Source organism: Apium graveolens, chromosome 10 (genome assembly GCF_009905375.1).
Source record: "Apium graveolens cultivar Ventura chromosome 10, ASM990537v1, whole genome shotgun sequence".
NCBI lineage: Eukaryota > Viridiplantae > Streptophyta > Magnoliopsida > Apiales > Apiaceae > Apium > Apium graveolens.
In genome coordinates this window covers 103,662,024-103,685,014 of record NC_133656.1, presented here as the reverse complement: position 1 = coordinate 103,685,014, position 22,991 = coordinate 103,662,024, and the positions used below count along the sequence as shown (strand labels likewise).

At 34.2% G+C, this 22,991-nt stretch overlaps 3 protein-coding genes and 1 long non-coding RNA gene across 4 annotated transcripts; all 4 read right to left on the bottom strand.

Annotated features, from left to right (window-relative positions):
- Positions 1–777: 777 nt before the first annotated feature.
- LOC141693837 (uncharacterized) lies at positions 778–3,946 on the bottom strand. The gene is made up of 4 exons (XR_012563290.1): positions 3,872–3,946; positions 3,673–3,750; positions 2,765–2,809; positions 778–949 (listed from the first exon to the last, which is right to left on the bottom strand). It is a non-coding gene; the product is annotated as an uncharacterized LOC141693837 (long non-coding RNA).
- Positions 3,947–5,698: 1,752 nt separating this feature from the next.
- On the bottom strand, positions 5,699–11,046 carry LOC141690820 (transcription initiation factor IIA large subunit-like). The gene is made up of 6 exons (XM_074495583.1): positions 10,942–11,046; positions 10,691–10,804; positions 10,406–10,543; positions 7,904–8,020; positions 5,874–6,008; positions 5,699–5,785 (listed from the first exon to the last, which is right to left on the bottom strand). Exons 1-6 carry the CDS (start codon positions 11,044–11,046, stop codon positions 5,699–5,701), a joined length of 696 nt encoding a protein of 231 aa, XP_074351684.1.
- A 3,947-nt stretch (positions 11,047–14,993) lies between these two features.
- Positions 14,994–16,913, bottom strand: LOC141690819 (uncharacterized). The gene is made up of 2 exons (XM_074495581.1): positions 15,981–16,913; positions 14,994–15,686 (listed from the first exon to the last, which is right to left on the bottom strand). Exons 1-2 carry the CDS (start codon positions 16,911–16,913, stop codon positions 14,994–14,996), a joined length of 1,626 nt encoding a protein of 541 aa, XP_074351682.1.
- A 2,005-nt stretch (positions 16,914–18,918) lies between these two features.
- On the bottom strand, positions 18,919–21,704 carry LOC141692405 (uncharacterized). Its single transcript, XM_074497227.1, has 2 exons — positions 21,255–21,704; positions 18,919–19,647 (listed from the first exon to the last, which is right to left on the bottom strand). Exons 1-2 carry the CDS (start codon positions 21,598–21,600, stop codon positions 19,112–19,114), a joined length of 882 nt encoding a protein of 293 aa, XP_074353328.1. The 5' UTR covers positions 21,601–21,704; the 3' UTR covers positions 18,919–19,111.
- Positions 21,705–22,991: the final 1,287 nt, after the last annotated feature.

Sequence of the window (22,991 nt, the reverse complement as noted above, 5' to 3'; positions counted from 1 at the left end):
CAATGGTATAGCGAATACCCTTCTTGGTAGAATCGTTGTTCGTCATGTATTGAACCCTTATTATCGGAACAATACTTTCAACCAATTCAGGTAACGTAATAACCTTAATGGTAAAAGAATTAAGCATCTTGATTCTTGCCTAATATGTCTCCTCAAGGACACTCTATAAAGAGCTATGAGTGGCAAGACTCGGGTTTTCCAATCAACCTATGGTATTGGGGTATCATCTTCATCCCGCTTTCTCCGGAGACTTAGCTCCACTTCTATATCAACATTATAAAAAAAATCATGTACAATTTTCTCCTTTCCTCATTATGTCGATCTTAAACGATTCCATCAATTTCCTTATAACACTTCACATAAACACTTCAACATAACTCCTGGTAGTCCATCAACAAACTCTATTGGCTCAACCAATGGACTCTCTTTCGCATATAACTCTTAGCAATCTTTTCTCTGAGTGCTACAACTCATTCTCTTCCCTTAATATTGGCTTTTCAATCGACTGTTAATAACTCAACCAATGCCTCAACTCTTAAGGCTAAGGTCCCCTTGGGTACTACCGTCGCGACTACTCCATAGTAATCCGACTACGAACTCGATGAGAGTTCTTGTTAACTTTTAGATCCTCAGTCTACCCATTTTACTCTTACTGCTTCCAAAACTTATAACCTTTGGCTCTGATACCATTTCTGTAACACCCCCAAATCCAAGGTCGTGAATTCGGGTCGTTACGATCACTTATTAATTAAATAATTCTCTTTTCATAATATTACTCGACCTTTTATTCAAACTCACATACACACAGGTTATATGCTTGGAAACATTATCAAATAAATCATTTCCACTTATCTACCTGACGGGGCTGGCGCACAAAAAGCCTACGGAACTCACGAGCGTTCCTTACCCGCCTACGGACAGCAGTCCTGGTCTGATCCATGCTGGTAGTCTGTTGTGATATGATATATAAAAGCAAGGGTGAGCATTAAAGCTCAGCAAGGTATATATCCCCATAATTAAGTATGTAAGGATAAATAAAACCAATAATTATACTTTGTATCTCCAAAGCGTTCTGAAAGTTTATATGCTTATCAAATTTATAATATTCTCAAAATCAACTACAATAGTATATCCACTGAATACTTGTATTCATCTCTTTCTCAAAATCATTTTATACTCGTACTCATTTTATTTCAAAATCTCAAGATGTTACTCGAACCAAGATTCTCAAATGGGTGTGATATATATTCATCAACATCCCAATTTAAAACTCAGCCTTATTGGCAGATTTCTCAAATGGATTTGATATATAATCATCAACATCCTTATTTAAACTCAGCCTTATCGGCAGATTTCTCAAATGGATTTGATATATATTCATCAATATCCTTGTTTAAAACTCAGCCTTATCGGCTATCTGTTGTATATTTCACAACAGTTTTTCCAAAATGGAAGAAAGGGACTATACTGGAATAAACCACGTATCGGTGATCAGCCGAATACGAAATTTTCTCTACTAGTAGAAGGAATACAAACCTAGCCGCCTTTGGGCTCATCAAGACACTACACGGTGGTTGCCCATTGCCGTGCAAGTCCGAAAGTCAATGGTCACATAGACCATATAACCGTACAATGCGCCACTCCGCGCTTGCATAATGCGCCACTCCGCGCCTGGTCACTGCCCGATACCACTCTGTGCCGGGCAGGCCACATTCCAGTCCCAAAATAGTTATATCTTTTGCTCAAAATCCTTTTTCGAAGGAATAGGTCGTTAAAAGTTGACCTGTAAATAAGATGTTTTATTCATCACTTTTAACTCAATTGATCTTTGGGAGTTGTCGGATTTTTGAATTTAAAATCATTTTCAAATCCCTATCTGTAGTAGGGTGACACGTATATTACTCACTTGTTCTTTATTGAACGAGGAAGCAAAACTCTTATGCTTCAAGACTAAGTTCCCTAAGGTTTTGATACGTTTCAAATGATTAATCTCTTTCAAGAGTTTTGAATAATTTAGAAAGTACCTTTGGGAATTATGTCTATTTTTAAATAAGTTTTTAGAAGTCCGAAGATATTAAAAATCTAAGGTCTCATAATTATATAAGAGGGATTTAATGAATTGATAAAATCTTAAGTACAAAGTATTTCTAATTAAGGTTCAATGAATTAATAAAAACCTTAAATACAAAATATTTTGTGAATAAGGTCCAACGAATGGAGACACCTTAATCAAATAATCAAAACATGATTTGGTATCCTATAATTGCTCTTTGAATAGCTAAATCTTTATTAAATAACGTGAAATTATTTATAAACTATTCAGTATATTTTTAAATACTTTCTGGATATTTAATAATCCCTTAAATATCGCTTTATAAAATAATCAATCAAGTAAGGGTGTCCCTTAAATGAATAAACCAATATTTCTCGAAGTTTAAGTCAAAATCTCAATCGTTCGCTTGATATATATATTACGCGAACGTACTTTATTTATCGAAATAGAAATCTTTCGCGTCCGGCTCTCTCCGGAATTAAATCGTTATTAAAATATCTTCAACTCCCATTATCATATATTATATTTGAAATACGTTTCAACTTCTCATACTCGTGTAAAACGAAATTTATTTTCGTAAACAATCGCATAATTCGTATGCATTGATATCATAGACAAGCATATATATATTTGAACTGTAAATCATGGCATCAATATCACAACAGTATATATATAGCATGGATAGTATGAGATAGGGTTTCGAAAACTTGCCTCGAGTAATCGAAGTGGTATGGTCTCTGGTGTTTGGTTGGCGATCTATAAACAAAAACCAACGGTCTAAGTTAGTACGCGATTAACGTCTCGCTTTTATTAAGCAACTTTCGCAACTACTCAAGTATAACGAATCTCCGATCGTCACATTCTCAACACTTATATTCTCACTTTATAACATGGTCGGGTTTTGAAATCGATCGTTCGCTTTAGAAAGTCCATTTCGAGTTTTAAGCTCGAACGTGAGAAAATGTTCGTCAAAACTAGGTTTTTTATTCGTTTCTCGCTTGCGCTCGCTTTACCAAAATATTTTTATAAAATCGAAAAAATTAATATTTTCCCAAGATTCTTTTTGGACAGTCTTCTCTACTGTCATATCCATTTTTCATAATTTTTCCAGAATCTCAAAATTATTTTAAGTCCTTCAAAATCACCATGCAAGTGGACTTAAGTGCAGTTGGTTAATCGCAGAAATGTTTTACACTAAAACGACCATAACTCCTAAACCGTAAATCTCCTCATGATGATCTACATATGTATAGAAACTATAAAACAATATATATCTAGTCATGGCCAGTGGTTTTCAAATTTTAACCATTTTCATGGCCAAATGTCTTGCAGAAAACAGATCAAGTGCAAGAATGCCCAAACTCAATTTCTACTACTTGATCTTAACACAATCACTACCTATAACCATCATAAACACAAGTACTTCTCAAGATCCACCCACATGAACCTTATATGCTCTATCTAGTACCACATACATGGATTACAACTCAACATCTCAAGTCTTTAGCAAGAACATAATCAATACAAACTCAAACAAACACAATCCTTTGGATCTTAACACTACAACAAACATAACTCTTAAATCCAACCATAAAACCTTAAAGGGTTGAAAGTTATACCTTCTTGGATACTAGGAAGGTTAGTGCTAGGATTATTGAGGCTTGGTTTTCTTAGAAAACACTTAGAAGGGCTAGATCCTTAAGAAATAAAACCAAGAAACAAGTTAAAATTTTGGAGTTACCTTTCAGCACCTCATTCAAACATTTTTATAAAATTGAAAAATATTAATTTGAGGCTGAAATTTGGTACGAAGCTTACCCATGATATAGAGAAGCTATGGTAAAAATTTCATGATATTTGAATGAGTATATTTTGAGTTATGAATTTTTCTTTTTCCCTTGCTCAGAAAATCCGAACTGCTGGAATGAAAAATGGGAGAGCTTTAAGTGAGGGAAAAGTGGTTGTTTTCTTTTGTGGCTAAAGTGTGGGAGTGTATAATGAATATATGGGATGTATGCAGCAGATTTGACAATAATTTGGCAAAGGTATGGGTTGGTTTGATTGTGTGGTGAAGTGAGAAAAGGGAGAAGTATGGCTTGTGTACTTGTTTGTCTCCCATCACTATTCAACACTATTCCACTAACTATTCTAGTTAGCTTCTAATCATCTAGTTACACTCCTAACTACTAGTTAGGACTTGGTTATGCATGGCCAACTTGCATGGGATTTAATTTCTCATTCGTTTATTTATCGTAAATGCAATCGTCGTTCCATTCCGATAGTTTCCACGTATAACGACTTGTTTCGTAGCGATTTCTTTTATCGCTTATAATCCTATAACCAATTCCATTCCTTCTCTTGATCATAGAAATACCTTGATATATTATTTATTTCACGTAGTATTCCCGGTTTTACGCCATTCTTTACGGATACGAAAACACGTAGTATAATTGTGAATCTTCGAATTCCGTCGGCTTTTACATTCACTTATTTTCCTCGATAAACAAGAATATGATCTCGGATTCTCAAAATTCCACTATTCATTTAATGATGATCCCCATACGTATTACTTAATTAGCTCAAGTTACTATTCACAGAAGTTTTAAAATATTACAAAAATCAGGGTTCTTACATATATTTCACAGATCTCTCATTCTCTTTACCAATGTCGCGTCATTTATCATGGTGCTAGGTATTGCATATTTTAACTTGTGTTTCGTTATTTTTGCCGGAGGCCTTAACGAAAAGAACTAGTTGGCGGATTTTATATCGCAAATTCTTTATTCAAGGATCCGATTCGATCGACCACCATAGTTGGAGGACTATGGTGGATGAAAAGGTTAATCATCCAATTCATAAATGATATCATACAACAAAACTAAGAAAGCCCACCTTGCTAAAGAGTGTTGAGGCACCAGTTACTTTAAAACCTTAAGATGTTAGAGAAAGGCCCCAATAAGATCATATATTTAGCAATCCCCCTCACTCGAAAGCCCATTTATGGGTCGAAAATTGGAACACCGGCGCCCATCTTTGGGGCATTATTTGCCTTTAGTGTCCACATTAAATTGTGAGAATGTTGGGGATGGTTGGGAATCGAATCTTAGTTCTCCCGCCAGCCTAAGCTCTGATACCATGTTGAGTAACCAGCTCATCTAAAACCTTAAGGTGTTAGACGAAGGCCCCAATATGATCATATATTTAACACTCCCCCTCACTATCGAAATCCCATTTATGGGTCAAAAAGTGGAACACCGGCGCCCATCTTTGGGGCATTAATTGCCTTTAGTGTCCACAATAAATTGTGAGAATGTTGGGGTTGGCTGGGAATCGAACCTTAGTTCTCCCGACAGCCTAAGCTCTGATACCATGTGAAGTAACCAGCTCATCTAAGGTTTTAGATGAGCTGGTTACTTGACATGGTATCAGAGCTCAGACTGTCAGAAGACTCAGGTTCGATCCCTGCCACCCCTAACATTTCTCATAATTTATGAGGGACACGAAAGACAAATTTATGTCCCAAAGATGGGCGCCGTGATCCACTCTTCGACCCATAAATGGGCTTTCGAGTGAGGGGAGTGTTAGAATAATATAAGATCTTGGAAAGAACCATTCTCTAACACTTTGAGATTTTAGAGTAACTGGTTACTTGATAAGGAGGATGTCTTTCTTATTAATGTGAATGATGCCGTTCTTCAAAGTACACTTCCACCTGCCTTGGGGATGGTCTACCTGTAAACAATTATAAAACCAGGTCAAGGGATTAGGTCATCATAGCTTTGATAAGTAAAGTTGCTTTTCATGTCCGAAATTACACTACCTTGTCAAACTGAGTCAGAACTAAATCTTGAGTATTTAGGTCCTCTCCTTGATATACATCATCCGGATCATCATCATTCTCGTTCAAAGGTTCGTAGTCGGAGTCTTCGTCATCATCACTTCGGGTGACATGGAACTGTCACACATATGAAAAGGTTCATGGTTGTGTCTTCTGAGTCGAGTTCCGACTTCTCTTATCGAGTTCAGTTTGAAAGAGTTACCTTTCCAACTGGGACACAAGCCGCGTCAAAGCAATTCTAACTTATTATACTAACAGATTTTAGTGCCCCACCACCAACCAATATTAGGTCGAGCTCGAGCTCGAGCTTTTACACGAACTCTGTAGATTGAGACAGGGGCGACTTCTATAACATCCCTATTTCACGTACTGAGTAAAATGGTTCAAAATCCAGGTGCAAAATAGCACCTGAGACACTGCACTGAAGGATTTATTATATGATATAATTTTCTTCTTTTATCCTAGAAATTGTTAGACGAACTGATAAGCAAATCACAAATTTAGTTAATTGATGGGAACCAGATAAGATTAACAGATCTCAGCACTTTAATAAAAACATTATGCCAAACCAAACACGGGCATCTCCCAAACTCATTCATACGAATTTAATACATATATAATAACGGTGTGATATGGCCATGTAATCAGAAAAACAGCAATGTATAGACTACAGATGCATCTAAATCTTATATAATCAAGTTTCTCGATTCAACGGCATGGTGATGCAGATAAATGATTTGATATCACCTACTAAATTTTCATTAAAATGTATATTTTGAAGTAATAAAAATAATATTTCAGTATTTGTTTGTCGGCCAGCAAAAAAAATGCTTCTACATGAATAGTTATAAGGGTTCTCTATATAGAGAAATTTGATTTGAGCATAGTAACCATGCATAATTAATCAGAGTCAAATTGTCAGAAACATAGATTCTCAGCTTGATGAGATAAATTGTCTATATCTTCAGCTTTTTCTATTTTATTCTAAATCTTAAAATTTCAAACCTCATACTTTACCAAACACACATATCTCTCACTTAGACTAAGATATATTAATGGATGACTATATGTACTAATCCATCAATATAGTATTAGTAACCCTAATTAAAAGATGCCACCTGATATCACTTAGCTGACTAGCTCGCATGATTTAACTACTGAGCATTTCATCCCTATACATGACGACGTCAATACTATATTCAATTTAACATTCTATAATAACAATATTTAAGTTTTCATCATCAGCAATCCTAACAATAAATTTGGACTTTAACTTCTCTTATCCCCGACTCTTCATTTTGCCTCCAGTACCCATTTGGACATTCGGGCATGGATGTGGACACTGAAAATTATTGTAGTGTAATACATTTGTACTTGTATAGGATGAAAGCTCATTAAGCCTAACATGTGGACAATGAAGATCATGTATGTGGACGCTCTGAAAATTATTGTAGTGCAATACATTTCTATTTGTAAAGATTAAAGCTCATTATGCCTAACATGTGGGCAATGAAGATCCCCATCAGAAGAATATGCAGCCGACATTACTTTACATCTCCTAAGCCATAAGTCATAGGTGAAAGGTGATCTTGTTTTACCTGCTAACTGATCTATTGGTGTTTATAAGAGGGATTTTAACAGATACTGAAAACGTTAAAATCGGAAGATGCCTCAATAACTTCTAGGTTGTAACTAACAATGTTAAGTGACCTAAAACTACAAGGGTCTTCGATTAAATACTTTCCACGTATTATCTGTTCTCTTAAAGTGTAATTCAAAAAAATTACCTCAAAAGTTTAATGAGGGGCTATAAAAAAGAGTATGGTAATTACTCTCTATAAATATAAATTGTCAACATATATCATCTTTCAATATTTAAACAACTAGTCCTGACTTTCGGCAATCATGATGTGCTATAGTACGAAAACATCGAAGTAGCGAATAAACTTAATTCATGGGAGTAGACTTTATCAAATCAATGGAAACATTTTATAGGTACAGATATATTTCACCTTGGAATCATCTGATATAGCATCTCCAGATCCATCCTGTTGCGGTATATATCCGTTAATATATTCTGAAGTTGAAGCATCCCTTTTCCTCTTTCCAGAAGACATCGTGAAGAACTCCTAAATTTTCACCAAATTACCAACAATATTATATCTGTCATCATTCACTACAAGAAATTCAGGGTATTTTCGACCAACTAAAAACGACTGCAGCTAAATTCTACCTTATTGGGTCGATTTTAAGGGACACGGGTAAATTCAACCATTTACGGTCGAATTTAGGAGCAGCCGTTTTTAATCGGTCGAATTTAGCAGCTAAATTCAACCGATTTATTATTCGGTCGAATTTAGCAGCTAAATTCAACCGACTTTTTTTTCCGGTCGAATTTAGTAATTTGCCAAAAAAGGGGGGAAACTTCCCACCAATAACTTGAATTTTGAAAAAATAAATTAGACCATTTTTGGTCGAATTTAGTAAATGGTTTGGGCGGAAAATTTCCCGCTTTTTTTCAAAATGAATGAAAATAACAAATTTGCCGTTAAAGAAAATGCACTAATAGTTTTTTACTAAATTCGACCAAAAATGGTAGAATTTAGCTAAAAGCGACCGAAATCGGTTGAAATTTCCAGTTTTTTTAAAAAAAATTGTTTTTGTTTTTTAAATGGTTAGTACATATCATGTAAAGAGAAAATTTAAATTAAAGGACACTTTCATTGTTTAAAAAAAATTATTTAGGAATATATATAGATATATACATATATATATACATATAATATATGTATGTTGAAAAATTCAATTTCATTCCCTTATAAAAAATTACACTCATACTTAACCTTACTCTCTAACTACATACACACTCATCCATATTTTGTATATTCCAAATAATATATATATACATACACACACATCTCTCATACTAAATCTCCTCTAATTATATTTCTCCAAATGGCAAATTAATATAAACCAATTCCGGTGAATTCATTCGATTCACACCAATTCCGGCGAGTTCACCATTTCATAACAATTCCGGCGAGTTCACCATTTCACAACAATTCCGGCGAGTTCGACTCCATCACCTCCGACGAAAGTTTATGCCATCACCTCCGACAAATTCATTTCCGAAAAATTAGAAGTAAAATAAGACTTTATTAATTAGTTCATGTATGTGAACCAATTTAAGTTTATTTTTATTTTTTTTCATATTTATTTATCATTTGGGTGAGTTAATTTTATAATATTTGATTTTCATTATGTTACTAAAGGATATAAATTGTTATATTTTAAAATCTATATTACATATTTATGTAATTTTAATATTAGTAAATAAAAATTACTATTGTGTCCGTTATTATTTTATAATATTACATTATGGAAAATCTAGTAAAAAATTCCAAAAAAAATTGAGCAACAAAATACATTCTGCTAAATTTTGCTGCTGTTTTTTAAAAATCTGGCGCTTACTAAATTCTACCAAATTTGGTCGAATTTAGCAAACTTATTTCGACAAGATTTAGTCGAATTTAGAAAATTTATTACGACCAGATTTGGTCGAATTTAGTATTTGTGGGCGGGATTTTTGAATTTTTACGAAATTTTGAAATTTTGTCAAAAAAATTTGGGGATGAGTTTTTGCAACCAATTTCGGTCGAATTTAGTTGATCGAATTTATTTGGTCGAATTTATTCGGTCGAATTTAGTACGGTCGAATTTAGCAAAATTCGACTGCACCCCTTATTTTCGACTAGCCTTTGTTCGACCAACAACTGGTTGGTCGAAAATAGCTATTTTTGACCAAAATCGGTCAAATTTAGCAAAAAATTCGGTTGAATTTAGCCGAATTTCTTGTAGTGATTTCTTTTCAGGCAGTACATATGCTACACGTATAAGTCATAGAAAATAAATGAGCGAGACTTTTGTTTTGCTGATTAAAGACATTGAATTTCATTATTAACCTTAATTTAACGTTAACAATATGTATCCGCTGAATGATCATTTTCCACAATCAGGTTTGTCAGAAGTGTTCTTACATAGTGTTGACTTAGATGCTTAGACAGGCACTTGCAAAGTGAAAATAACGTCATGCAACGCCTTGGCCTTTTCGTCATAACAACATGCAATGCCCCCAAACAAAACCTCATTCGGATTTGTTGAACCAAGATAATAATGATATCAATAACAACGACGCTTTGTCTACTTTACTTGTCAAACTAATTATAGTCTAAAGACTTATATCAAAATGACTTTTCCAACAGGCTATCTATCTCATGTCCTAAGAAAAAATTTAAGGAACTTGATGTGAAATAGTGCTCCAACGGTCTCCTAAACCACTCCTTATAAGTTAAGATACATCTTCCATCCCTCATGTTAGCAAAGTCCAACAAGCTAGCTAAATATAAAACGATTCAATTTTGATATCTTTGTATGAAGAGCTAAATATATGACGTTCTTTCTTCACTAATAAATATGAGAAGCAGAACTATCGTTGTGATTTCAAAGAAAACTACCATGAATTGGCTAGGTCTTCCAGGTTTTATGTCAGAAACTACACCGTTTTCAGAAAGATTCTTGGAAGGTGCAAAGGGAGTAGTGCCTGCAGGCAAAGGTGTTTCACCCGAAACTGGTAACGGTGTTTGCATTGGAGTCTGCAACAGTATCAAATACATAACAGAAAGCATAAACAAAATCCGTACGTATAAATTATTAATTTTTTTAAAAAAAAATGAACTTAATTGACATTGCAATAGACCTTCACACATTAAAGGCTGAGCTGGAAACGAAAGAGAAATTACCGGAGGAAATAAGAGATCAGCAGTCGGGATTTGGTACTCCTCATAAGGTACATTAAGATCATAACCATGAGTAATTACGCCATCTCCTGCTTGCAACATCCTGGCTTCCCGTAACTAAAAAAACACATAAACAAACCTAACTAACTAATTAAGTGCAATCATATCGCATCGAGTTTAATATCAAGCAAAGTAACAAAGAAAGAGGGTAATAAATGTAAATTAATTACTCCTTGGAGCTAGAGAATTAGAACAGCATGGCCAGGACCATCGTTGTTAAGAAAGTCATTGCGAACGTTGTTGATAACATCTTCTATAACTTGTGTGTACACGTCGCTTGTTGCTATTGAAGTAGCCATCTGAAAGCTAACAGGAGCTTTGTAAGATTTGATTGTGAGGAGGAGTATGGAGTATTTATAAGGTTTGCGTTTGTAAATTCAATTGTGAGGGGGTATTTATAGGGTTTGCGTTGCCAGTTGTCAAGGTACTTGCTGCTTATATAGGTTTGCAATGCATTGCCTAATCGGGCGGGGATGGTCCGGGCCAGGCGTATTTATTTCTTCCGCAATTTATAATACAAATATTATTATAATTTTGGCTGCTTAAATACTTGTTTCATGACGAAGTAAATTATTCATAAAATAATGTTTTTACCACTATCAACACAATGTACATAATATTTTTTTTACTTCCGATAAAGTAATAAAATCGTTAAAATAATATATTTTTTTAAAATTCAGGCACACGATAATTCATTAAATGAATTATAGTTAATTCTATTTTGCTCTGTTATAGAAATCGTCCGATTTTTTAAAAATTGCCGATAAATCGCTCAAAATCGGTCAAAAATATTTGTCCGATTTAACCGATTTCCGATAAATCGCTGATTAATGATCCGATTTTTTAAAAATCATCCGATAAATCGTAAATTGGTACCTCAACCGAATAGTTCCGATTTCCGAAATCTGTAACACTGATATTTTGTGCAATGTACGGCCTTTTAAATTTTATTTTCTTAAAAAAATATTTGTTACATGTTACTATAATTTAAGAAAGAAGATACATATCATGCTCTATTATTAAGACTGGGAAAGTAGGCGTCAAAATCTAGCTTATGTTATGAAAATAACTATAATATAACTAGCTGAAAGAGTATAAAAAAGAGGGAGAAGAAAGAATTGTATTATCATTTTGTTGTGTTTCTCAATCTTACACAAATGGCTCTATATATAGGCCTGTAAATTAAGTTACAAAGATAGTGAAAAGGCAAAAGTTTGGCTATTAATGAAGGAATATAAAAGGTGGGAAAACACAAGAGTCATCCAAACTATACATAACACTCCCCCTTGGATGACACGTACTTACATCATGCCTCGTTAAAACCTTTACTAGGAAAAACCCTGTGGGAAAAAACTCTAGTGAAGGAAAAAGAGTACATGTGTTGTACATAGTTTAAAATGATGTCTCCCCCTCATTTTAACATAACTACAAGATGTCTCGAAATTTGCGCATTCCAATCTTGTGTACTAACTTTCCAAAAGAAGATATTGGAAGTGTTTTTGTAAACAAATCTGCTGGATTTTTACATGAGCGAATTTGACAAACATTAATATCTTCTCTCTGCTGAAGTTTGTGAGTGAAGAAGAATTTTGGATCAATGTGCTTTGTTCGATCTCCTTTAATGTAGCCTTCCTTGGTCTGAGTGATACATGTTTCATTATCTTCAAAAAGAATAGTAGGGGTTCCTTTATTAACTGAAAGACCATATGATTCTCGAATATGATGGACTAGAGATCTTAACCATACACACTCTCGACTTGTTTCATGAAGTGCTAACAACTCAGCATGATTCGAAGAAGTTGCTGCAAGAGTCTGTTTTGTAGATCGCCAAGATATTGCAGTCTCGCCATATGTGAATATATAACCTGTTTGTGATCTTCCTTTGTGTGGATCCGACCGATATCCTGCATCTGCATAACCAACTAATTCCACTCTTGAGTCTTTAGAATAAAATAAACCCATATCCATTGTTCCTCGAAGATATCTAAATATTTGTTTCACACCAGTCCAATGTCTTCGAGTTGGAGCAGAATTATGTCTTGCCAAAAGGTTAACTGAAAATGCAATATCAGGACGTGTATAATTGGCAAGATACATTAGTGCACCAATGGCACTAAGATATGGTACTTCATGACCAAGAAGTTCTTCTCTCTTTTCTCTTGGGCAGAATGGTTCCTTATTCTTTTCTAATGATCGTACAACCATGGGTGTACTCACGGGATATGCCTTATCCATAATAAATCTTTTAAGAATCTTTTCAATATATGAAGACTGGTGGACAAAAATTCCCTTCGATAAATGTTCAACTTGAAAACCAAGGCAGAGTTTTGTTTTACCCAAGTCCTTCATTTCAAACTCTCTTTTCAAATATTCAATCGTTTCATGAAGTTCATATGGGGTTCCAATGATGTTTAAATCATCAACATATACTACAATGATAGTAAACCCCAATTTTGTCCTTTTAATAAAAACACATGGACATATTACATTATTAGTGTATCCATCTTTCAAAAGATATTCACTGAGACGATTGTACCACATATGACCCGACTGTTTCAATCCGTATAATGATCGCTGTAATTTAATTGAGTAAATCTCTCGGGGTCTTGAACTATATGCTTCAAGCATTTTTAATCCATCAGGGATCTTCATGTAAATATCACTATCGAGTGACCCATATAAGTAGGCAGTCACAACATCCATTAAATTCATTCGGAGCCCTTCTAGAATTGACAAACTTATTAAAAATCTGAATGTTGTTGCATCCATTACCGGGGAATAAGTTTCTTCGTAATCGATTCCCGGTCTTTGTGAGAAGTCTTGAGCAACAAGGCGTGCCTTGTATCTCACAATTTCATTTTTCTCATTTCTTTTATGCACAAATACCCATCTATATCCAACGGGTTTTATACATGCAGGCGTTTGGACAATAGGTCCAAAAACTTGGCGTTTTTCAAGTGATTTCAGTTTGGCTTCGATAGCTTCTTTCCACTTGGGCCAATCATTTCTTCTTTTACATTCATAGATCGATCTAGGCTCATGATCCTCGATTTCCTCAGAAATGTCAAGTGCAGCTGCATATGCAAATATATCATCCATGACAATTTCTTTTCTGTTCCGCCTCTTTCCTGAAATGACATAATTTACCGAGATCTCTTCATTGTCAACAATTTCAGGTGTTTGATCATCCTTAGAAGACGTCTCTTCAGTGATCAATTCTATGATGTCATTTGATGTACCAACTTCATTATCAAGTTTCCTTGTTTTTCTTGGAGTTTTATCCTTGGATCCAATAGGTCTACCACGCTTCTGGCGTGCTTTAGACTCATTTGCTAGCATAATTTATTATCTTCTTCAGGAAGTTTAATTTTACAAGGAACATTAACAGCTGGTATATGTGACTTTGTCACATTCTTGACATCAGTAAATGTATCAGGCAATTTATTTGCGACTTCTTGTAGGTGGATAATCTTTTGAACTTCAAGTTCACATTGATTTGTACGAGGATCAAAATGAGACAGGGATGCTGCATTCCATAAAATTTCTTGCTTTTCTTTTTCAAATTTTATCTTATCTCCCCCTAATGCAGGAAAAACTGTCTCATCAAATTGACAATCGGCAAACCTTGCCTTAAATAAATCACCAGTCACCGGTTTCAAATATTTAATAATTGAGGGAGATTCAAACCCAACATATACCCCTGATCTTCTTTGGGGTCCCATTTTTGTTCGTTGGGGAGGGGATATCGGAACATAAACTGCACACCCAAAAACTCTTAAATGAGAGATATTCGGTTCTGTACCATTTACAAGTTGCACAGGGAATATTGATGATAAGAGGTCGGTCGTAACCGAACTAAAGAAGCCGCATGTAAAATCGCATGTCCCTAAGTTGAATTTGGTAAATTTGTTTTCATAAGTAAAGGTCTAGCAATCAGTTGTAGCCTTTTGATGAAAGATTCGGCCATACCATTTTGAGTGTGTACGTGGGCAACCGAATGTTCCACTTCAATCCCAATTGACATACAATAATCATTAAAATATTGGGATGTAAATTCCCCTGCATTGTCCAATCTTATTTTCTTTATATTATGATCAGGGAATTGTGCTCTTAACCGAATTATTTGAGTAAGGAGTCGTGCAAAAGCAACGTTAGGAGTGGACAATAAACTAATATGCGATCATCGTGTTGATGCATCAATGAGTACCATAAATTACTGAAATGGCCCACTAGATGGGGTAATTGGTCAACATATATCTTCTTGTATTCGCTCCAAAAAGTTTGGGCATTCAATTGAAACTTTCACAGGAGATGGTCTAGTTATCAATTTTCCTTGAAAACAAGCAATACAAGGGACATCTTTAGATAAAGGAACAATTTTGTTCTTGAGAGGATGTCCATTTGAGTTTTCTATAATTCTCCGCATCATTGTTGAACCCGGATGGCCTAAACGATCATGCCATATCATAAAATTAGTCGGGTCCTCTAATTTTTTGTTCACCACCATATATGATTCAACTGGATTTATGAAGGTGTAATACAATCCAGATTTATATGAGGGGAGCTTTTCAATTAACTGTTTTACCCCTGAGACAACTGATGTGATATATAAAAATTCTTCATCATTTGCATTTGTTATTTCTATGTGATATCCATTTTTACGTATATCTTTGAAAATCAAAAGGTTTCTTTTTGATTTGGTGGAAAATATTGCATCATCAATAGTAAGTCGTGTTCCATTAGGTAACACTATATTTGCTCTTCCGGAGCCATCAATAAAATTTGATGCACCAGATATGGTGTTCACATTAGCTTTAGCTAACTTTAGATGCGAAAAATATTTTTGATTTTTTAGAATTGTGTGTGTTGTTGCACTATCTGCTAAGCAAAGTGATTCCTCATCTTTTATGACATATGATGAGAGGCTGTTGGCCATGTTCTTCATACAAAAATAAAGCAAAATTAGAAATAAAACATCTCATACCTTTCCATAGATTTGAAATTATGCAACATCTTAAAAACCCAGACAAAAGAGAGTTTATCATGTTGATCCGTAAATACATAAACATTTAATAAAATAAAGCAAGGCCTTTTATTTAATTGGCATCATCACCGCCAAATTTGGCCACCTCCATATTGCCATCTTCAAAGAAATCAGACACTTCCATGTGAGTAGAGTTGAGTGGATCAATTTGATTATCTCCACCAAGGTGAGTTTCAAGCTGGGAAAGACCCATAGGATCATGTTGCTCAGTAAATTAGGCTCAACACCTTTTAAAGAAGCTTGGTAGAGATCAACAAGGTGTTTGGAGGTACGACAGGTCTTACTCCAGTGCCCTTTTATTCCACAACGATGACAAATGCTTTCAACCCTTTGACCCATCATATTTCCCTTAGGCTTTTCCTCATTCTTTGTCCACTTCTGGCGGTGAGGCTTCTTTTTAAAATTTGAGAAGTTTCGATATTTATGACCTCGACCATGCCCAAAACCACGTCCACGAGCATGTTCACGACCTCGTCCAAAACCACGTCCTCGTCCTCGTCCACGTCCAAAATCATTATTAGTAACAACATTCACTTCAGGGAATGGTGTTGAACCAGTTGGACGAGCTTGATGATTTTTCATCAAAAGTTCATTATTTTGCTCAGCAAAAAGCAAGACAGAAATAAGTTCAGAATATTTCGTGAACCCCTGTTCACGATATTGCTGCTGCAGGAGCATATTGTTGGCATGAAAAGTGGAATAAGTCTTTTCCAGCATATCTTTATCAGTTACATTTTCACCGCATAATTTCAGTTGAGAAGTGATTTTGAACATTGCTGAATTATACTCGCTTACACTTTTATAATCTTGCAAGTGTAGCCAATCATAGCGAGCCTTAGGGAGTATCACAGTTTTTTGATGATCATATCTCTCTTTTAGATCATTCCAAAGGTTTAACGGATCCTTAACAGTCAAGTATTCAGTTTTCAAGCCTTCATGAAGGTGATGTCGAAGGAATATCATGGCTTTTGCCTTTTCTTGCTCAGTTTTCACATTTCCTTCCTTTATGATGTCTCCAAGACCCATAGCATTAAGGTGAATTTCAGCATCAAGAATCCACGTTAAATAATTATTGCCAGTGATATCAAGTGCGTTGAATTCAAGTTTCGTCAGATTTGACATTTTTCTTACTACAAAATATAATTAAAATATTAATTCACGAAAACAAACACATATAATCAAGAAAACACATTCAAACACGCACTATATGCACAAATTAATAAAAATTTGACAACTATATGCATGTATAAGTTAAACAAATAAACATGCATGTCAATTATGAAGCATAAAGTATGATGCATGGCAAAAGCTACGTATAAAATATATTATGCATGAAGAATAAAAATTTGAATACGCCTAAATTAATGCAATAATTTGTTTGCGACAAGATTGGAAATAAAAGCGATAGAAAACATAGTTATCACATACACAAAACCACTAACAGTTAATATACAAATATTTGAACAAATTATGATGCTCTATGTTTACTCTATGCTTACTGTTTTTAATAAGATATGTTTTCCTACTTATATATTTTTGTAATCATTACATTAGTGCCAGTTCCTACATAAGCTAGCATGTCAAGTCAAAATAATCTACTGGGTCCATTAACTAGACTAACAAAACTTAATATATCATGTCATTAGCCGCGATTAGAATACTTGTAGCCATGCTTTCATTTAAATTTAGAGAAATAAAGATAAGCATCCGGGATTAAAATTTCTTAATAACAAACATGACCTAAATATTATTAAATCCCAAATAAAAGTAAATGTCTCCTTTTAGCTATAATGTCATTAAACATCTAAATATCCAAAACCATGCCTACAAATTGTACCTAAACATGCTACTAAATATATATAATTTAAAACAAATTGAGCATTATGATAGAAGCCAAAAACACAAGAAGCACTCTTATATATAATTATAAATGTATATGAATAGGTGAAGGCACAAAAACAAGGCAGGTCAAAGACAATTAAGCAAAGTTGGCCGGTTGGTATTCTCATGCTTATCTTATTTTTATTTTTTTAGCCAGCCCCAGTAGTGACAAGTAAAAGAGTAGATGCTTTTATAATAAGTAAAAGAATAGGTGCTCTATGCATACACTATCACACCAAATTTCATTAGACACCAAAAACCTATGTGAAGGATATAGGACAGCAAAACGGATCACAGGCTTTCATGAAAGTTTAATAATTAAGTTCTAGTTATCAGGCAATGTCACCATTTAGAATGATTAACTATTGTAATAAGGTACAGGGTTTGTACAATTTACGAAGCAAGCAAAATATAACAGTTCCTCACAAGCCAACTACTCATCAAAACAATACACGAAAATCAAATAGAAAACCAATCAAAACAACGATCGAGTACTATAAAATAAAGTGCTCACGGTTTGCAAGATTTACGCAAGGTTCAGTTTTTTGAACAGGAGGCCTACCAGTGCTGCTCAGTAGTGCCGCAGTTAAGTTGAAAAATCCACCACCCTTTTTTTTCTTCTTCTTTCGTGCTGATAACGTGTTATGAAAATAATTATAATATAACTAGTTCAAAGAGTATAAAAAAGAGGGAGAAGAAAGAATTATATTATCATTTTGTCGTGTTTCTCAATCTTACACAAATGACTCTATATATAGACCTGTAAATAAGTTACAGGGATAGTGAAAAGCCAAAAATTTGGCTATTAATCAAGGAATATAAAAGGTGGGAAAACATAAGAATCATCCAAATTATACACAGCTCATGAAATCCCAAAAAAATTAATTTTTTACGTAAATCATTCTGATCCGAAATCGCACATTACAAGTTTTCAAAAGTTTAAATCAACTCTGCATATTTCTCGTTTGCGAAAAAATCTACAATTGAAGTAGCTGTTTACTCTCTTTCTTTTAAGTTATTTTTGAAAGCTGTAAACGGTTTATTGTTTTGGTAGACAAACAAATTAATATAGTTAAGTTCTAACCATCAACAAGACAACGGAATAGTAAACTTGGTCTCTGTAATAGCTGATAAAAGCTGCTCATCTGTCCATGAGCAGAAGCGCCACAGAAATATATCCACCACTGCCCAACTCTTCTAAAATAATCATTTCTTTGAAGAAAAAAAAACAGTATTAGTTGTACTCTTGTAGAAAAAACCAGGTACAGCATAAAGAAAATAAGAATCTCAGTTTACAAACTCATATTAAGAAAACGCATAATTCAACCACAAGGAAATCTGAAACAGTCATAAGGAGATTCCCGAAAATCTTTTCATTCAGTAGGACGAATTATTTAGTTATTAAATTATAAGAGTATTGTCTTGCTTCCGGGTAGATACTAGTTCGCCCTTGGTGCCGCCCATTCAACGTTGAGTATGAGGTTGTCGTAACCATACCCATTCAGTTTGTTGATAGCTCTCTCAGCGTCCTCCCTGCTTACAAAATTAACAAAACCAAAACCCCTGCTCATACCAGTCTTCTGGTCAATGGCAACATAAGTGCGGGTAACAGGGCCAAAAGTACGAAATAGCTCAAGCAAGTCAGGCTCACGGGTGTCTTCTGATAGATTTGTAACCCGGACTGAATTCTCTTCAGTCCTTCGTCTCATATCAGACCCAGTGGTCCTCTCTGCCCCTGGTCGCAAGCTGGGAGGAACATATGCTCCTTTAGTAGCACCTGGTGCAGCTGCAGCATCTGAAGTAGGTGTCTGCTCACTGAATGTTTCACTTGGTTGAGCAAGATCTTTGTAAGGACACCTTGAAGTCCAGTGATCTCCTTTCTTACCGCAGGTTCTGCAAACCATAAGAACAGCACCTGCTTTCCCAATTTGAGACAAAGCATCTCCACTAGCCTTTGCTTCTTCTCCTTTGCTACCTGTCAGGATTGAGTCATTAAAATTAATTAGAATGTTAGTAAATCAAAAACCACATGCCCTTCTGTCAGGAACTGACATTAAAGCTAACTAGTAGTAGACTAGAGCAGCAGCAGTAGTAGTAAAGGGCATTAGAGTCATTTACTATTCTGGAGTTAGTTACATAGTTCAGGGTCTATAGATACCTGTATTGTTTGTATTTTCAGATGAGGACTTGAATATATGGAAATTGGCATTTGCCACCAAATCTCTCTCTCTCTATAACCGATGCTTACTTTCTCTCTCTAGCGTTTCTAAATCCATTCTATCTCTAATCTCTCTAAAATTCTGTCTTTTCTCTCAAGTTTCTCTCTGATCTTTACCTAATCTCTCTGATTCTATCTCTATTCTGCTCTATATCTCTGTTTCTCAGCTTACTTTAGCTGTTATCCTACTTAAATCAACAGAAAACACCAAAAATAGACACAATATTGTCCAGGAACTTATCAGTTCCTGACACCTTCTGTATAATCTATGCAACTCCAGCAAATCCATATTAGAAGCATTTATAAACCATCATGCACTAAGAAATATGAAAATTATGAGACTGTACTTTCTTGCAAGTTACTAAATATTTAACTTAAATAATTTTGTGCATAATGTTAGAAATCCAGTAAATTGGGATAAAAAAATTGAATGTTTCAATAGCAAGATTGAACAGAAAATGTGGTTCTTTATTAAAACCAAACATCTAATTATATAATACTGTGTCAGCCTGCAGAAGTACTAAAGCATATTAATGCCGGTGCTTGGTAAAACACGTGTACATAATTTATGCATGGAAGAATGATTCCGATGACTTGAAACAAATAGCAAATGAGTACTCCGATTGCTGGAGCGCCAGGGAGAAGAAACCATGATAATTTAAACCAAAAACTGAACATCTTCAGACACGGAATATTATGCTAGTTTTGTTAGGGCTATAAACACCGGATAAAATATATGTGAATGTATGGGACTAGTGCAATGTTAGAGAAGTGGAGTAAACAATGTGATACTGCTGAAAAATGGGAGTTGACAATATGAGAGTAGTATGTCGAACTTAGCTTCGAATGAATACAAATATATCCAAAGAAACAGACTGGATTCCTCTCAAAAAGAAAATTGCATGATCCACAATACCCATCATCTAGTACAATCCAGTATCCACACATATACTAACACTACAACTCATTACATTAACACCGGCAAAGAAAATATATAATCCGCAAACAACCCACCAAGCAAAGCATCAAATTTATATAATCCCAATTTTAAATTACCCGCAATCCCTAACCGAGAAACTACACACCACCCAACATCCAACAATCAAAACTTCATAAAACTTGATTTTAATCATGAAAATCATATAATTTTATATAAACCCAAATTGAAATTATAAAATCCAACAAGTAAAGCATCAATTTTAAAACTTTTATGCAATTCCATATATATAGACATACACAAACCTCTCATTAAATTCCATTACGCTAACACATAAATAAACAACCCTAAAAATTGAGCAGAAATGCAATGAAGAAGAATATTGAAAAAAACATCGAAAGTGAGTGAGACAGAAAAGGAAATGTACCGGGAGCGCGAGGGCGTTCGAGAAGAATCTCCTCGGTAGAAACCATAGTCAACCTAGCACCCACATCTTCGTGAATAGCATCTCCAAACTTAGGCCAAGATCGTCTCTCAACAGCTCTTTTACTAAGCCTAGCATTAGCAAGTTTTCTAACACGAATAGTAGTTGTGATTCTGACCTTATTGCCCTCATCATTAAACTTGTGCTCGATTACTTTTTTGAGGCCATTATGATCCGGCCCAATTACTTGACGGGGCGGGAGGAGATAAGCGTAGTCCTCGTTATCTTCCTCTTCTTCTAGCTCGCCCCATCGGACTTTGCTTGGTTGTTGCGCCATTGTAGCTGCCATTGATTGTGAGGGCGAGATAGATGAAATTAGGGTTTCTGATAGATGTGGCTAATTGATTTCGAGAGACTTTCAAATGTTGCCAACTGGGCTGGGCCTCTTTATCTGGCCTGTCATCAAATTTTAAGTTTTCAAGTGGGAAATGCATTTTTTTAAATGGCTTTATTCCGTATTAAGTTGATCATTAAAAGTAAATGACGATGCGTATATTTCATTAATTTTCCTCGATATTTAACAGCCAAAAATGCTTATTTTTCAAAATGTAAAGAGCATTCGACTAATAACAAGTTTAAAGATGTTAGCGGTAAAGAGTTTTGTGTTGAAAGTGATAAAATAAGATCGACTTATTCCGTAATAATTTTAAGAACAATTAACAATATGTTCTCGTTGCTGTCTTGATACCGTTGATATCGCAAACGAGTTATTATTAAGCGTTGTTATTTTGAATATATTTTAGTATTTCTCAATTTTATTTTTGGAAAAATTAATAGATTCATCACAGTTTTTTAAGAAAAGGTTAAATTTAAAAAAAGAAAGAAAATAATAGGTAGTTAAGAACATAAATATCTATTTATGTTCATATCTTCAAAATATTTTGACATATCTAGAATTACAAATTCACAAAAATAATTATTTTTACTATTCGAAAAGCTAAACGATAAATTTAAAAAATAATCTAAAAAATTGAGTAATTTAATAAATTGTTTTTATTTGCGGTGAAAGCTTTTAAATTTTTTAACCATTAAAGTGAAATTCATGAAAATGAAATTATGGAAGGAAAAAGAATTACTACTCTTTTTTATATGTTATTTGACTTTTTTTGCACACACTTCTAAGTTTTTTGTCCGCATAGATAAAATAATATTTTTTAAAATTTTATTTTTATAAATTAAAGTTTTAGTTTTATTTTTCATTCACAAAAAAAGAAAAATTGAAAATTATTATTCTAACTGTACGGTTGAACCACTTAAAAGTGTGTGCAAAAAAATCAAACGTGATATAAATAAAAATAATACAAGGAGTACTAAATATCAGTTGGATTAAATGACAATCACTTTTTGCGAGGAATATTAGAATTAAATATCATCACATATAACAAGTAAATGTTCAAATTGTAATTTGCTTTACCAAAACAAAATTTTATTATATTTAGCAATTATGTAGAAGTAGAACTAGTCATTGTGCCCGCTGCGCTATGGCGTTGTAAATGTGAAATTGAGTTATCGAAGAACATTGAGTTGTCATTTCAATTTTTGGAGAGGTATAAAATTTGTATAAGATATTAAAAGTTTAACTATATTAACCCTATTAAAATTTTGGATGTCTACGGAATTACATCTGTATATTATACAGATTAATATTTCAATAAGATTTTAATTTTATAAGAAAAAACA